Source organism: Thermobia domestica, chromosome 6 (genome assembly GCF_964235325.1).
Source record: "Thermobia domestica chromosome 6, izTheDome1.hap1.1, whole genome shotgun sequence".
NCBI lineage: Eukaryota > Metazoa > Arthropoda > Insecta > Zygentoma > Lepismatidae > Thermobia > Thermobia domestica.
Window position 1 is genome coordinate 96,327,764 of NC_137459.1, and position 16,581 is coordinate 96,344,344.

The following is a 16,581-nucleotide window of genomic DNA, read 5'->3' on the forward strand; positions in this document are numbered from 1 at the left end:
AGAAAATAATTTTGCTCCTTTAGTGCGACTTTTGATCAAAGATTTGTATTCTCTCAAAATAATCAATGTAGCATTTCAATGATCAAGAAATGATAAATACTAGAATCTAAAGTTAAAACTTCACAAACTCTATGACATCGAAGCGCATTTTTTTTTTTTTTTTTTTTTTTTTTTTTTTTTTTTTTTTTACAATCTGAGAAATGCAGAGAGAAATACATTGACGAAAGGAGGGGAAGGAATAACGTGAAAGACCAAGTATTGGCAATGTACGTGCCATCATAGATCCAAGAGAATTATACTTACAAAACCATCGACTGCGCTATCGATGATCATGTTTGTCTATCATCACTGTCTTTTATCAACGTCTTATCAACTTCCCCTCTTACTGAGAAGGCAAGCTGAATGGTATGACGTCACAGAGCATTCAGTTGGAGATGAGAGCTCTATATTACATGGAAACTTTTCCACATTAATATGTTGAAAATTAGCATAAAAGGAAATATTATTTCAATATCTTAAAAATATCAAATTGGATGAGAGAATAATGGAAAAGGTAGTAAGCTGTTTTAAAGAATTTTTGTTGCTGAAAAATAAAACACTTCAACAAGCTGCACTATAATTACAAAAAATGTTTTACTTGACTAAAATGAAAAACTATAGAATAGAAACTTGTGTAGTAACTTCTATGAGCCACTAGAGATTAAATATAACTTGAACTAATAGTATATTGTTCTACCAATAAAAAGTAAAGAAAAATTTTCATGAGCTGACTTATTCAATGAACAAATAGGAGAACTTCTAAGATAAGTAACAAAAATTATATTTAATATGAATTCATATATCCAACACAAAAAGTCACAGATAATTGTTTCCTGATAATATATTTATATGAGGATCAACGGAAGTTTTGATAATTACATTTAATGCCAAAATCAGTTTTAAAATGCGTCTAATAAAGAATGTCTATGAAAATAAAAGTAAACCTACATTTTATATTCAAGTATTTATATTAACTACCATTACAATTCCATTGCAATAAAATATAATTTTCACACCAATGCTTCAAATATAACGTAGAATATTTAATTTATATAACATTAATATTATGGCACTTAGGAGGCAAAATGTATACAGTTAAAGTATATCTAGTGAAATTTTAGGTGAAAAACTGACAAAAATGGAAAACAGATATAAAACAATTTACGCAAATTTCCTTTAGCAATTTACGCAAACTGGACATAAAATACAGAACAAACGTATGCTCACAAGTTTGTCATGAAATGTCAATTACTCATGTTGTGAATTTAACTTAAAAATTAAAAAATTCTTGAACATATTTGAACATTTAAAAATTTTTGAAGTGCTGAAAATATAATAGAAAAAGTGAATGGAAATAATGTCTTGGAACTGAAGATTAATTACAACCTTTTGTGACCCTGAAACCTGTCTACAAATGACGTGAATTAAATCGACCATCTTATGAAGTATATGTAAAAATATCTAATATTAATATCGAAAAGTAAACAGATATATAATTATGTTTTGAGACTTAATAAAGAAAGTAGAAGAGTTATGAAAAAGCTGGAATAGTTAGAAAATATCAAAATCATGTAAGAAGCCTCAAACAGAATTCACCACAAACTTGTCTTCAGTGAAATCAGCAATTTGTTAAAGTAAAATAGACACGATTCTAAACTGGTAGGTATTGTTTTAGAAGTGGAGGAAGTTAAATTATGTGGTGGATGCTTCATTATAATGATATAAAATAAATAGTACGATAATCTTTCATTCTTTCTATGTATGATTTTACAAGACTATCCAATGTGTATACCTATATATAAAATAAATAAATAAACATGAAATAATTAGTTACATAATTTTGTGTGTACAGTGTACAGTGTGTTTATAATAACCACAACTTAAGCAAGTGTTCAGTGGATCTTTATGCAGTAGTAATCGAAAGGAGCCTTTGGAGAAATATTACATGGAGACATAGGATGAACTTTCAATGAATTTTATTTTGAAGAGACTAATTTTAGAGATATATCACAAGTGAAGGTTATCACACAGGCTCCCTCCACTACTAAATGCAATCCTACCTGGTGTCTATTTTACCTCAACAAATGTCAACATACAAAATGATAAGTATTTACCATATATATAAATAAAAAACGGTAGAATTACAATTCAACAAATAAAGATAAGTTTCTGAAGCTAATCTACTACTACTCCATTACGTGAAAGGAATTCGAAAATTACAGGTAAGTGATTCGTTAAATTACTATATTAATGAATTATGTTTTCAAAACAACTGAATTTTTATTTTAAAATTTGTTTCAATAATCAGTTAAAAATGAAAAGTTTAATTTATGCTCTATGTGTTTATTTAAATTACTATTGTTTGTTATTTTTAATTTATAGTATTATTTGTTATTTTTAATTTATAGTATTATTTGTTATTTTTCAATTATTTTATCTTAGTTGGCGCGCAAAAGATAATATTGACATTATTGAAATTACAAATGTAATTATCTTAGAACATTCGTTGAGAAACTGGAATTAACGGAAGTAATTGATAATATATAAAGAAACAGTTCAATCCTTTCTGTCAAGCCATTTACAAACCACTCTGTTCAATAATTTGCAATCAAAGAGTCACTATTATATTCTTAGTGCTATTAATGTCTTGTCAGATAAAGAGCTATTGTCTTGTCATCGATAAGCAAAACAATATTCAACTTCTATATATTCAACTTTTTAAAGTTGTCAGGTTTTCAATTTCCTGATTTCTACACTACATCTGCATTAAATTAAATAAATATGTAGGTAAATACTGTGTGTAGAAATGTGTAATGCTATCTTTAGCGACGTAAGTATGCAGATCCATCATCCAGAATCTGAGAGTATAGGATAAATAAATATTTGGGACAAATAATGTTACTGAAGTTTGGATTTAGATTGCAAAATTACACTAGCGCTTTTGTGGATAATATAGATACGATTACTTAAAAAGTGAGTACCTTTCAATAATTGGAATAGTTGACTTTCTATATAGTATAGTGGATGATATACACTTTGTGCGACCCTTCAACATCCGCTCAAATTATCTGAAGCACCTATTGAATTGGATATCGTAAACATCCTTACTTACTAAATCTTACTAGATAGTGCACATTTTACAGGTAAATATAAACATTTAAATCCCCAAATTTGTACTATACAACTGCAAAATTCTAGATAAATTACTGATAGTTGAAGAAAGCACATTAAATTCGAATAACGAATATGTGAAACTTTCTGAAACTCATTCTATAGCAAATCATATAGAAAAATCTTAACCTAAATTTGTGATGATAATTTTGAATATAATTAGTCCAGCTATTTATCAGATCGGTTTACGTTTATCGGATAATTCTTTGAAATTTTAAAGCTGTTAGTGAGTATTTAAGTTTATTGTGCAATTTCAGCAAGTTGCGTTACTGTTTTAACTGTTACTTTACCAACCAATAAATGAAATATTGATACAGCATGAATCTATAGTACTACCACAGCCAGAATGTACATGACATCTATTTACTTTGATAATAATTGCTGATTTCGCATACTTAACACATATTTCCTATCTCTCTGATTAATCGATTACTTGCTTTCCTTTAAATTTTAATTGTTTATTGGGCTAAACAAGCGGAACACTATCATCTTCTTAACATTTTTCATGCATCTTCTTTTGAGCCATTAGGGATCTTGACTAAATTTTACATACAATCAGGACCATTAGTAGGAAGGTTTGTACAAAAAAAAAAAAAAAAAAAAAAAAAAATCAGAAATTGATTACAGAAAGAAGGAGTAATCACCAAAGAAACACTTCTCTTATACAAGTAATGCAGCAAATAAACGCATAAACATGTAGCTATTTGCGTATGTACGACTTCTAGAGTTGTATAACTTAAACTGGAGTATTCCGGTTAAGTTATTCAACAATAACAATCATAAATTCAGGTACTTTAGCACATCGATATATGCATGGTTATCCTTGCAGCTATTAACCGCGTTAAGAAATAATGTATTTCATAGGAAATAGGGGAAAATCCTTAAAGGAAGTTTAGCCGCTTAGCAATATCTAGAGTGTGTGTGGCTTGATACCTTCACACATTTATTCTCAATTCTATAATCATTATGTTTAAATGTAATGGAAATGAATCCATTCAAATGTAAAGAGATTGTTTCTTGTAAGCCTATGTGCTGAACCACTCAGAAGTACACAGTTTATACGTCACTTACTCAGAAAATGTCATTTGAACTTGGTTTACGTGATTTGTGAAATAATGCTTGCTATAACTATGAAGTAATAATAGGGCATCTTTGCAACATTATTCTCCCTACAATGTTGTAAAGTTAAGACATTGGTAGAAAACGTATTCCATGTATCTTAAAAGTCTCAATTATTTTAGTGTGTCAACATCATTCGAGTTAATACTAGTTTATTTTAATAATGTTTCTAATTCTAATACTTACGTATATTATTCTTACTTTGTCCCCAGTGTACCCTTTCGTCCATCAGGAACGAATATTGTAACAAACACAGCCCCTACGCCAAATGTAAAAATGAGAATAGTAAAGAGAGATGGGCAGGAAGCAGCGGTAGTTGGTTTGGGCGAGGAACTACGACTCAGAATTGAAATCGACCCTGCGAGCGCATTCGGAATATTTGCCCGTAATTTAGAAGCTCGAACAGATAATGGAGAACTTTTGACTCTTATTGATACTGCAGGGTAAGTTGACTTGACATCTAATTTTAGTATGACTCCCTCTCATGGAAAACTACATTTTTTGACTTGTGTTTTCGTCCTCAAGTCATTGAACTTTGAGAAAGAAGAAGACTAAAAAAATGTCGATGAGTTATCTTCCAAGGCTATAATTTAGATACTTCATAATATAACATTACGAAGTTTATTTCCGTACTATCAAGAAATACTCTGAAAGCAATGTATAACGTTTAACGGTTTCATAACTTCAGAACTAGCAATAGTTGATAGAATATCTGATTCAATTTTTCTGTTGTGTCTGCTTAATTTTATTCATATTTATAATTGTAAATATCATAACACAATAATAATATGCCTATTATATCTAGGTACTAAGACCACATAGTTATTTTTATTTTTTTTTATTTTTTTATTTTTTTTAGGAATTTTCCCTCTACGTGAAAGCAGAAAAAGTTATATACAATAGAATATGTGGTATTCATACCATTAATTGCGTTACTGATTTCTCTTACAGATGCCCTCGAGATCCTAACATCTTTCCAGCTCTACAGGTAGACAGAGGATCCAGAGATTTGTTCGCAGATTTCAAAGCCTTTCGCTTCCCATCAACAGCTACAGTAAATTTCGTGGCAACAGTTCAATTTTGTCAAGACATATGTGAACCAGTAAGTTTTTAGCTTTATTTCCTCATTAATTTAGGGAATTGCAATGTAATAGTGAGTCAAATTTCCGTTTTACAAGTAAATATTTTATTATCTTTCTTTGTAGTGGATTTGGTTGAGTCAGATCTGTATTAACCAATAGGCAATGGACATTTATTTCTCGTCCTTAATTATACTGTATCACGAATATAGCAGCAATTAAGGTATTAAAATTTGCAAACATAATAGTAGAAAATAATTATGTCATTTTAAATATTGTGTTTTTAATAAACAACTACTTGTAATATTTTCCTGTAGACTCTATTAATTTATTTAATTTGAAAAGGCATTAAAGTATATTCGTAAACATAAATGACACGTCATATAATTTTCAATATAAAAGTGACAGTAACATCTAAGGTATAAATCGAATAATACTCGCCCTCCTTGTTGGTGTGGTGGTAGCTGTATACGTCTTTGTTACACTGGATTTCGAGTTCAATTCACAGTGGGAGAGCATTGAATTTTGGACGTATTCGTATAGCCTTGGTACTGCAAAGTGACGTTAAAATTCAATAAAGAATTATCGAATAATACTCAGAAGTAACAAAAGCCAGCTCCAAATACTTATCCATAAATTATGTTGTATTTGCTGTATTATAGTCATATAAAACTGACAGTCATATATATATATATATATGTATATAAATATATATATGTTGTAATCAAATTCATTATAAACATAGATACACACATTCTTATTATTCAGATGCCATATTCAATAATCTTTATCAAAATGTAAATACATTAACTTGACACTTTGTTTGTTTTGATTTGGTATCAGATCATAAGTTACAAAAGTTACTGTAACTACAGAAATCTAAAATCCATAACTGGAAGAACTGAGAAGCATATTCATTAATATCTATTGTTGAATAAAGAAAAAAATCTTAAAATATTTATTTTACGTTTTTCTAAAACCATTTTTCATTATGTTAGGTTCGCTGTTACAATGGTGTTCAATCGTTTGGCAGAAGGAAACGATCATCCGAAGATGATGCAGGAGACATTGAAACAACTACCGGAACTACAACAGAAAGTACGACATCTGTAGTACACACAACTCAGGCTGAAACAACAACTGCGTCTACTACATCTACTACGTCTACTTCTACTACTACTACGACTCCACTGCCAGAAACTACTACACCAAAGCAAGTAAAGATGAGTACCAGCACAGCAGCACCTGTTCAGGAGGAAGTGGACTATCCTGAAACTGAAACTATGTTTCCGGGTTAGTGTAGTTTCTTTGGTGAGGTTTAGTATGAATAGTCTAGAGCAGTGGTTTTCAACCTTTCGATAGTTGCTGACCAGCTAAAGACAGAAACAAATGTTGGGATCGGACCAAGTAGCAAGCTCCACTTCCATTTAAATGTTTAATTTTAGTATTTTTTAACAATATTTATAATTTTCATTTATTATTGAAATAATGAAAGGAAAAATTACAGCTTTTAGAACCACCTTACAACTACCTATTACATCCGGACTAGAAATTTCATAATCACACAACTACCATGTTTAATTTGTTTTCTCTAAAATTTCATTTTTATTTACTCAATGTCACCTGTGATGGTGTTTATTTGATAAAATCTTCTCGATTTGTGCATCCAATGTTGAAACTGCAAAACGTAGTGCTACATTAATGTCCAGTCTGTTCCTGTATTTTGCCTTAATTGCAAAGACAGCAGCGTCTCACATAAATACGTAATTGAAAAAGTCACTAATAATGTCAAAGCTTTTTGTTCAGATCAGGATATTTATCACTCACAGATAACCGAAACTGATTTAGTGGCTTTTTTTTTAACCTGAAGTTGAGAGTTACATCAGAAGTCAGTAAAGCGTCAGAAAGAAATTTGATGGATGGCACGACGCGATGTCATAGGCCAAAGCTGACTATCCTCTAATGCGTATCGGCAACAGTCCGCGGATCTTCAGTTGAATACCACTGGTCAAATATATAATACAAACATTAAGTTTCATTATACACTAAGTCGTACTCAACTTCTGAACATCCTTATGTTATTGTATGTCAAGTACATTTTAATTATGGACAAAAATTTGAAAAAAAAAACAACTTATTTACACCTAGAAATTGTAGAAATTCTAATTTTATTTCGGTTTACAATAAAAAATCATATTTTAAAGGTAATATTGAGAATTTAAACTATTCTTATTAAAAATTATTTCAATAGATTTTAAAAACATAAGAGTAGTACTTGATGCAAATGTGGGTTATAATCATTATAGTGCGACTACAGAAACCTATTGACAGAATTTATTGCTCAAAGTACAGTGTGTTGTTTTTGATTATGGATTTTTACCCTATTTCTGAATATTATGATATATTTTAACTCAAAGATAGTTGGTGAGTATCATAAAAGTAAAATTTTGTTTTGCTACTACTATAAGGTGACTTAATCTCAACTCAGACTGAATATTTATTTTCCCACAATGCACAAAATATCTTTGTATCATTCTTGTCTGATTGAACGAAATATATAGCCAAAAGTATGAATGAGAGCTACTTTTTACACTTTTCAATACGTACGTGTTCTGTTTTAAGGACATATAAACAAGCTCCGTTAACATATCTAATGTATCAACATTAGATTTCAAGAAAAGTTCTTCGGATATGAATAGATTGGTAAAAAGATTTCTAAACTCATTGGAGGCAATGTAAATCACTCAATTGTGGCATCTAGCTGCTTTTCGATTCAGCTCAGCTTTATCTGTTGCTGATTGTTTCGGTCCACAAACTCAAGTCACAGATTCGTCTACTTTCAGTTAATGACATTGAGTTCTGAGTTTAGCTCAAAGTGATTCAAGAAAGAGTTGGTCAGAGCAAATTACTGACATTCGCAAGTAATTCAGTTGAAGTATGTGAGATTTGAATCCAGCGTATCATATAACTTAGGTATTAAAATGATACATTTAACTCCAAAGGTTACAAAAAAAAAGTTGTTGAATTCTCCTTTCGTGTATGCCTCTTCAATGGCAAATAATGACCTACCTGCTGATCTACTGGTTAGGGCACGCACTTTCGGTGCACGTGGTCCTGGTTTTGATTTCCGATGGAACAGTCTTGAAAAATTTGAACGGACTACGTTGATTCGAATTCCACTTTAAACTGTAGGTCCACGTCGCATATAGCCTAGGTGTTAAAAGGGACGCTAAAACTCTAATTCAATGGGAAATAATACTTCTTTTTCTTCAGAATAAATATTTTCCTTCCGAATGCTTTTCCAAGTTCTGATAAATCAATGTTAAACTACTAAACAACATATAATGTCTATTAAAGACTTATTGCATTTAATAATGTTTTCAGAATTTCGTTTACACCAGGAAACTTCGCTTAACTTGATCATATGGATGTCACAAATCTTATATAAAGATACGAAAATTATTTTGAACTTTTATTTACAATAGTCTCCTTGTGTTGTTGCAGATGAAGGCAATCTCTCTAAACCTATGGTCAATGATCTAGGACTTCCTTTAGGATATCCCAACGGCACAAATCCAAGTTGGAATGAAGTTACTACAGATGGTACACCCACTCCTCAAACTCCATTATCAAATGTCAAAGGAGTATTTGAAACGGATGTTCCAAATGAACTTCCCTTGCAGCTTAGGGTGAGTAAACATTCAGTGAATAGGATACTGAAAACCATCATATTACGTAAGTTGGTTGTAAAATATTCATCATAATTAAAGGAAAAGATTATTTAAGCAGAAAGTGTGCTTCACTCCTTTAAAGGGATCACCATATCCGTAACATGTTCATCAAATCTTTGTAAAATCAAGTTCAGTGGTAACAATCTTGTAGGTAAAACAATTTATTATCAGAATTAGGATTTTTAGAGGCAATTTTCACAGAAAAAAACAAAGGAATCAAAGGAATAAGTGCAAAAGTAAGAAAAAGAGAGCAAAGAAAGTGCTACTTCCCTCAATTATTTTGACAAGTGTTCTTCTATCTACTTGAAAACAGCTTAATATACGCTTGGTTATCTTTATAATATGTACTTAATAACATCAAACATCTCTAAGTTATTAAACGTAAGCGTATTTCTGTTTAGAGATAAAACGTGTTTGTATATACTAAAGTTTCTTTTCACATCCACACTAACCAATAGAGCAATCTTCGTATTCAACTTGGAATGTCAATTCCGTAGATGTAAATTAAACAACATTTGGATTCTTCTGTAGATTATCCTCAAGCTTTTCTTCAGCGAAACCATGTATCTGTTGCTTCATGAGAGAAAAAAGCCCACTGTTCTTTTTCTAAGAGTTGTTCTAAGTTTTTCAATAAAGCCGTCACATATTGTAACCGTAGATCCAAGAGCTGTATCTGTAAATCATGAATCTTCTCTGACTAAAGAAGTTGGTGCGCCTTGGAAATTGCATCTGCGTCGTTTCGGTTCAGAGAAACCACTAACTGTTTGATCTTTTCAGAATCCTAGCACAAAAAAAAAAAAAAAAAAAAAAAAAAAGTTTCAATTATCTATTTCAAAGTAGGGTGAAAATGAAAATATATATTATCTAACAATTTTTATGTAGTCTCAAAAAACTGTTTTACTGTGGCTTTTGAGGACTGTGAAACAATGCAGGTTATTTTTTTTTCTTCATAAAATTGTTTACATGTTAATCATCAGAAAGGTAAAACCATTCCTGTTTAAATATTCCTTTTCCTTAAACAATTTTTATTAACACGATGGAACGTTCAAGTCAAAACTGGAATTTGCTTCAGAGAATGCCTAGGTTTCTATCTTTGAGGATTTTCGAATGACAAGCATTCACATCAATCGTTGGCAGCATTCTTTGATGCTAGAACAACTGTATTGATTGATTATTGTTGAAAATTGTGAAGCAGGACAGTAGCTCATATTGTTTGCCTATTCTGTTCCAGGAGTAAATGATAATAGGGCTGCTGTATAGTGAAAGTGAAAAGGAAATAAGAAACCCAGAGCAGTTACTATTTACAGCACTGTATCATTCGTTTTCTTGTAAACAAAGGAATGAAAGATGCTGAGATTTTGCGAAGATTTTGTTGAGAGGAAACTATAAAGAAGATAGAATTGTACGCCTTTTTGCAAGTTTTAGACAAAATGCGAACCTGTTCGTAAGAACGATAACGTTGTAACTTAAACGCCACAGTAGTGAATGATTTCAATATTCAAAATGTGAAAAAAAAAAAAAAAAAAAAAAAAAAAAAAAGAAACTCATATTGAAGAATAGATAACAAGCAGCTCATAGTGGTTAAATTTATCCACGAACAAAAAGAAGGGGGGGGGGGTTAACATGGATTCCGGGATAACTTATTTGGCCCCAAAAGCAAAAGAGTTCAAATCTGTCTAGGACTACTTGTAGGTATATCTCCAAACATCACTTCTGCAGTCTCGATTTATATCCTACATAATTTTAATTTTGCATGGTTTTGTCCATACTGAACATTTCTGTCAGTGGAAAAATCTGAATACTGCTCTTTCTAGTTTTGGAATTACGAATAACCTACATAAAAGTAAAATCTAACCAAAATAAACGCTTACCATTATTACTAATCTTTGTTACAGTTTCGGCATATATAATTATCTTCATCAGAAACATCAGATAACTTATCTGATGAAGGTAATGATATATTTCTGAAACTGTAATGCACACTAGTAATAATATGATGTTGGTTTGGTCACATTTTGTTTATATTTCAGTTATAAATTTAAAATGCGCGTCTTACAATGGTCATACCTCAATTCTTCTTTATGTTGGTGTTAATACATCGGTTTGTCAATGATAAAAATAATGTGATGAAAGAAAAGATTGCATTTTTAGAAAACGTCCTTCACTGGCTATAATTTTGTCTCTTATCCAGTCTGAAAATTAAATTTTGTTTTAACAGAAACGATGTTCGTATCTCGGTGTATATTCAGATACAAAAACATCTAGTTGGCAGCACATATTATTCGTTTAAATTCCTCTGCAATCTACCGTCGTGAAATTCCAGATCATGTCATAACAGTAATTCTATGATTTAAGAAATTCGATGGTCGAAGAAACAAAAACTTTACCCTTGCCAAATGAATCAATGAATTCAATCAAAATTGTTAACAATTACCATAAACTCCTCTCCATCCTGTCTTTGTCCTATGTTTTCTTCCGCAAGCTTTCTAGCTTCAACTTTCCATATTAGACGTCTCGATTTATTTATTAATAGGTACCTATATTGGGTGACGAAAGTCATTTAAGCGTTATGTAGCCACATCCATTGTCCTATTTTCTTATTATGTTTAGTATGAACAATTGTGTAGATGTTTTTCGAGTTGAATGATTGTAATAATCATTAAACTATCCATTACTGGTAGCATCATTTTTTTCTACAATATATCAAGTATGGAATTACGTCGTAATGGGAACACAGTAAGGTTGTCATTTACGTGATCTTGAAATTATATGGAGTTCGTTTCACAATAATCCGCCAATTTGTGAAGAATTATAGAAACTGTCAATATTATACCTAGAAACTCTGTCTATTTAAAGAGAAAAAATATATTAGAAAAACAATTGAAGATGAAAATATTTGTATTCGTTCAAAAAATATTGAAATGGTAGAACTCGTATATTGTGACAGTAGCGTAGATATCTCGAAGTTATAGGAATTCACAATATGTGTTTTTTCTATCGTAGTATATGGATTTTGGCAATTGCAACATCTAATACTATAATTAAGAAATAACTAAAGCCTTTAATGTCGTATGTGAAGTGACATCTTCATCTGAAATTTTAATTACAGTTGGTAGTTGGAGAAGATTCCATACCTAAACCTACGAAAGCGAATGGAAAGAATCGCGGACCTGTGAATGGAATAGGTGGCAATCCAGGATTTGGACCAGACTTTTATCCAACTGGGACATACGATCAAAGTAAGTAAATTAGAAGATATGTCCTTTACTCTAGCTTTCATTAAATCTAATGGAGAAAAAACTTGTTACCATTGTCGTTTCTTATATAAAAGAAACACAAAGAAACATGGAACGTGTAATGAGCTAGTATGTTGTAACAATATAAAGAAAGAAAAAAATGCTTCCTTTGTGGCTTATTTTCCACATCGAAACGTATATATTTGCATTCCTAAACAAGTTCATACACGTTTAGTTTCATTATTCCAAATCAGCAAAATTTGCTCCTTAGTATGCTAATACTAAATACGGTATAATGAGTAGACTAAACAATTGAGTCTTATCTCAGCTCCTACCTTTTGCTTGAGTATTAACTACAGAAAAGAAATATCAAATATCTCCAAAATTCAACCAAATTATCCAGTAGATAATGTCAGTTGTTCACACTATTCATCATATTTCATCTTGCTGTTGAATTTGAGAACCTTCTATAGATTACTTTTTATGGTAGTACCTTTGTTATACAGCATTGTACTTCTGTAATTGATTTTGTAAGCCAGAAGGGGATACAGTTATCAATCGTTCTTTTTCAACATAGGGAACATGTTCCAGTATGTCGATTGTCCATTTTGAATTACATTATAAATCTTTACCAATTGATACAATTGAAGATTTTCTGGTGAAATTAGAGTAAATTCGAAGGGAGAGTTAAATTAGAGACACATATTAATTGTAATAATTTCCATAGAAAATATAATCTCTACTGCTGTGTTTTAGCTTCTTTTCGATTGCTGGTGTTGTTTAAAATTTGCTTTTACTTCTTTCTACAGATGCATATACTGAAGATGGCTATGTGTGTAGTCCGAAGTCTACAGTAATAGCATCAGTGCTTACCCTGTTGTTCTTCAATGCAGGCCTCGTAGCAGGGTTTATTTTCTTCTATAGAGTAAAGAAAAAGCATTGGGAGAAGTTAGCTTCTGTGGAAAATATTGGAATCAATCCTCCAACTTCAAGTTCTACTTGTTCGACAATGTTTGCACCTGAAGTGTTGTTTCGAAGTGTCTACGATCGTTTGCCCCCAAACCCTACTTTTTCCACTCTGGGCCATTTGGCTCGTGAAGGACAAGGAAGTTTAACTTCAAGAAACCCACGGAGTGAGTTTACTGGTTGAGACCCACTTTTTTGTGAACATTCAGGGGAGTGGGGAGAGAGTTAAAACTGCTCATGGGAACTGTGGAACAAATCCACGAAACATGAGGACCCAACATTGCAGGACAAACTATAACATATCAACATGCAAAGGACGAAGTAGTTGATTGTTACAAGCTTAAGCACGTGATATCGATGGTAGTATGTATATGAGAATGTTTCCGTTGTATTGATTGTACTGTAAACAGTGTTCATTATAGATTATCTTAAGAAAGTGAGATTAAAATTTCTTATTTGGATTCAAAATTATAATATATTTTATTCTTTGCGCGCAATATATGTCATATAATGACAGTTATATGTTTATTAGTAGCGCATCATTTGGTAACTAATCACAGTATGTTAGTTGGACCATAAGTTTAAAAAATAGAATAAATAAACGTACAATCAGCGAACAAAATAATACGAAAAAAAGTTGCATGTACCTTTGAAATATAAACATAAATAAGAACATGTTATTGAGGTATTTTGTGGCTCTGAATTAGTGAGTATCATTATGGCATATGCAATGATGTTAATGAAACAGTTCCTGCATACTCGTGTACATGCTACTAACTTAGAATACAATTGACAATTGAATCGTGTTATGAGCATGTTTCTAGAGAGTTTATAATTTGTATTTCGAAGTAGAACGATACATTATTGTAATTTATATTTATATACTTACTACTTACATCGTAAATTTTATGAGTGTAAAGCTTTCGTGCCTCTTACACCATACAACAGATTGATATACATTATTGGTTTTGTTAGAGAACAGATATAGTAGTATGAAACCATACTTAAACATTGACAAAAAAATGGGGAGTAAACCACTTTGATCGACATGCATGAGCTAAAGATATTCATTGTTTTGAACTATTTAGCCTCTTTAAAAGCATTTTCTTTTATCTTTATTAGGAGTGATGAGTCTTATTATTTATGCTCAATACTTTCAATCTAGTTTTATAATCGTTTCATTTTATGAATGATTTCTGAAGATGCTTCGTAAAAACAAACTATATTCGTTACAGAAAATTCTATTCCAATTAGTTTTTATTATTAATTAAAAAAGGAAGCAAAATTTCCATCAAATTTCACACTCCTGACTCTTTCAAGTTAACATGTTGGTGTATACACCTTACCTAGTTTTGTGCCATGCATCAAATTCAGTGTGGTATAACAGTTTCATACTTTTGTATACTTAGCTTGGACCAAGAGCAAATGTGTTGAGTAGTCGTTTCTTTGACATTTTCAAACTTACCAACGAAAAAAACTAAAGCAATTTCTCTCAAATTGAATTCCTTGTCAAATTAGAAAGCCACCTTTCACTTTTCGATGTTAAAGGCAAAAAAAGTGCTTTCTAATCTTGGCAACACCTCTTTTGTTTATTGTATTTTTTAATTTTATTTTTTTCTTTTTCTTTTACTACAGCTATATTAAACTGTGTTTTAGAGAAAAATCGCAAAGTTTATGGTTTACTAAGCATAATGAACGAAACATTGAGTTTCTTTCCAAGAATATGTGTGTTTTTACTTTCAACTTGTAAAATTACTTGCATTTTCTTTGTTGCAATAAGAGATTATCTTGAATTTGGTAATTATCATGAAAAAAAATTATATATATCAATAAAAGTTCACGCTTACAGATAAAGTACTTGCCATGAGTTATCATCTTACTGAGTTGTGCTGAAACAAAATCTAGGAAAATAATAATATTGGAATCTAAGTAGTGGCATTTAGCCACGAAGCGTATTTTTTTCATAAAATAAACAGAAAAAAGAAAAATAACTAGTAACCGTGTCATTTGTTCTAGAACATAATAAAATGAGGAAATACCTATTAAGTTATCAAACTGTTGTAAACTTTTCCACTAATATCAAATACATTTATATTGCCTCGTAGTAATAAATCAAGAAGGAAAATTCCAAGGAGCTATGGTGAAACTATCGAGATCTACATGTTTCTATAAGGTAGAACAGTCAAAAGCCTATGGGGAATGTCCTTAAACTTATATCTAGTAGAAACGTTTAGATCTCGAAGAAACTTACTGATCATTGATTCTTATGTAGACATCTATCCACAATCTTTGGTGATGGGACAAAAAGGGAAAAGCATATAGTAGTTAAATATTTGTAGCCTTCATTTCCTGTAAATGTTAATTATATTTATTATATATATATATAAGAAAGGTGTGAAATTCTTCTTGGTTTTGTATTTAAGTACTTCGTATACTCTACGAGAGCATAAGAAATTTTGTGCAAATGCTTACAACATATCTAGACTCTGAAGATCACTGTTGGGAAAACTAATTCTGTGATTGAAATCACGTTAAAGTGTCGGTCTTTCAAGATTTCTTCCTACTTCAAGACTTTCGATAACTATTTATTGAATGTTAATGTCATGTGGTCCTCGCCAAACTGAAAGAAAAATTAAAAAAAAGGAAAAACTAACTAACTAACTAATAAACTTGAAGTGCCCAAGTTTTAAAAATAAAACTGTGTAAGTGACCAAGTTTCTGCAATGTCAAGTCCAGCTCTTCGCGAAGAAGCAGATTGTGGAAAGTCCGGAGGAAACAGAAATATGGTCAATGAAGTTTTAAAGACATGTGCATATTTTTAAAACATTAATGTAGAATTTGATGATATATTGTAGCTCAAATAGATGTAGGCCTACATTTTATTATATATCTAGAGTGACGTCACTATTTTTCAATAAATATTCTTACGTATAAAGCTTGGCTAATTTATCTTGGTTATCCTAGTTCCTTGTCATGAAATGTAGATGTAATTTACCGATATGGTGGTACTTATGTGGACAGGTAAAGTTATAAAGTGGTGTAAGTCACTTTGTCAAAAACTGACACACACACACACACACACGCACAAAAGTCAACCTGTTAACAGAAAATGTGAAGTAAGTCAGAGTTTAATTCTGAGAGATGGCAGATTTCAACACATGATTATGAAAGTTTTAGTGATAAAGGAAACGGCTGTTTTATTTATCAGAAAAGTGGTGTTAGTCAGGCAAGGAAATAAGA

General features: G+C 31.0%; 1 protein-coding gene across 2 annotated transcripts in view; it reads left to right on the top strand.

Moving 5' to 3' along the window:
- Positions 1-16,269, top strand: part of LOC145688107 (uncharacterized) — a 153,135-nt gene extending 136,866 nt beyond the window's left edge. For both annotated transcript variants that reach the window (XM_081761853.1, XM_081761854.1), the window contains exons 24-29: positions 4,542-4,772; positions 5,281-5,431; positions 6,407-6,701; positions 8,913-9,097; positions 12,249-12,378; positions 13,185-16,269. In XM_081761853.1, coding sequence (XP_081617979.1) covers positions 4,542-4,772; positions 5,281-5,431; positions 6,407-6,701; positions 8,913-9,097; positions 12,249-12,378; positions 13,185-13,525 — 1,333 coding nt within the window. In that variant the 3' untranslated portion in view covers positions 13,526-16,269. The remainder of the gene's footprint in view (positions 1-4,541; positions 4,773-5,280; positions 5,432-6,406; positions 6,702-8,912; positions 9,098-12,248; positions 12,379-13,184) is intronic.
- Positions 16,270-16,581: the final 312 nt, after the last annotated feature.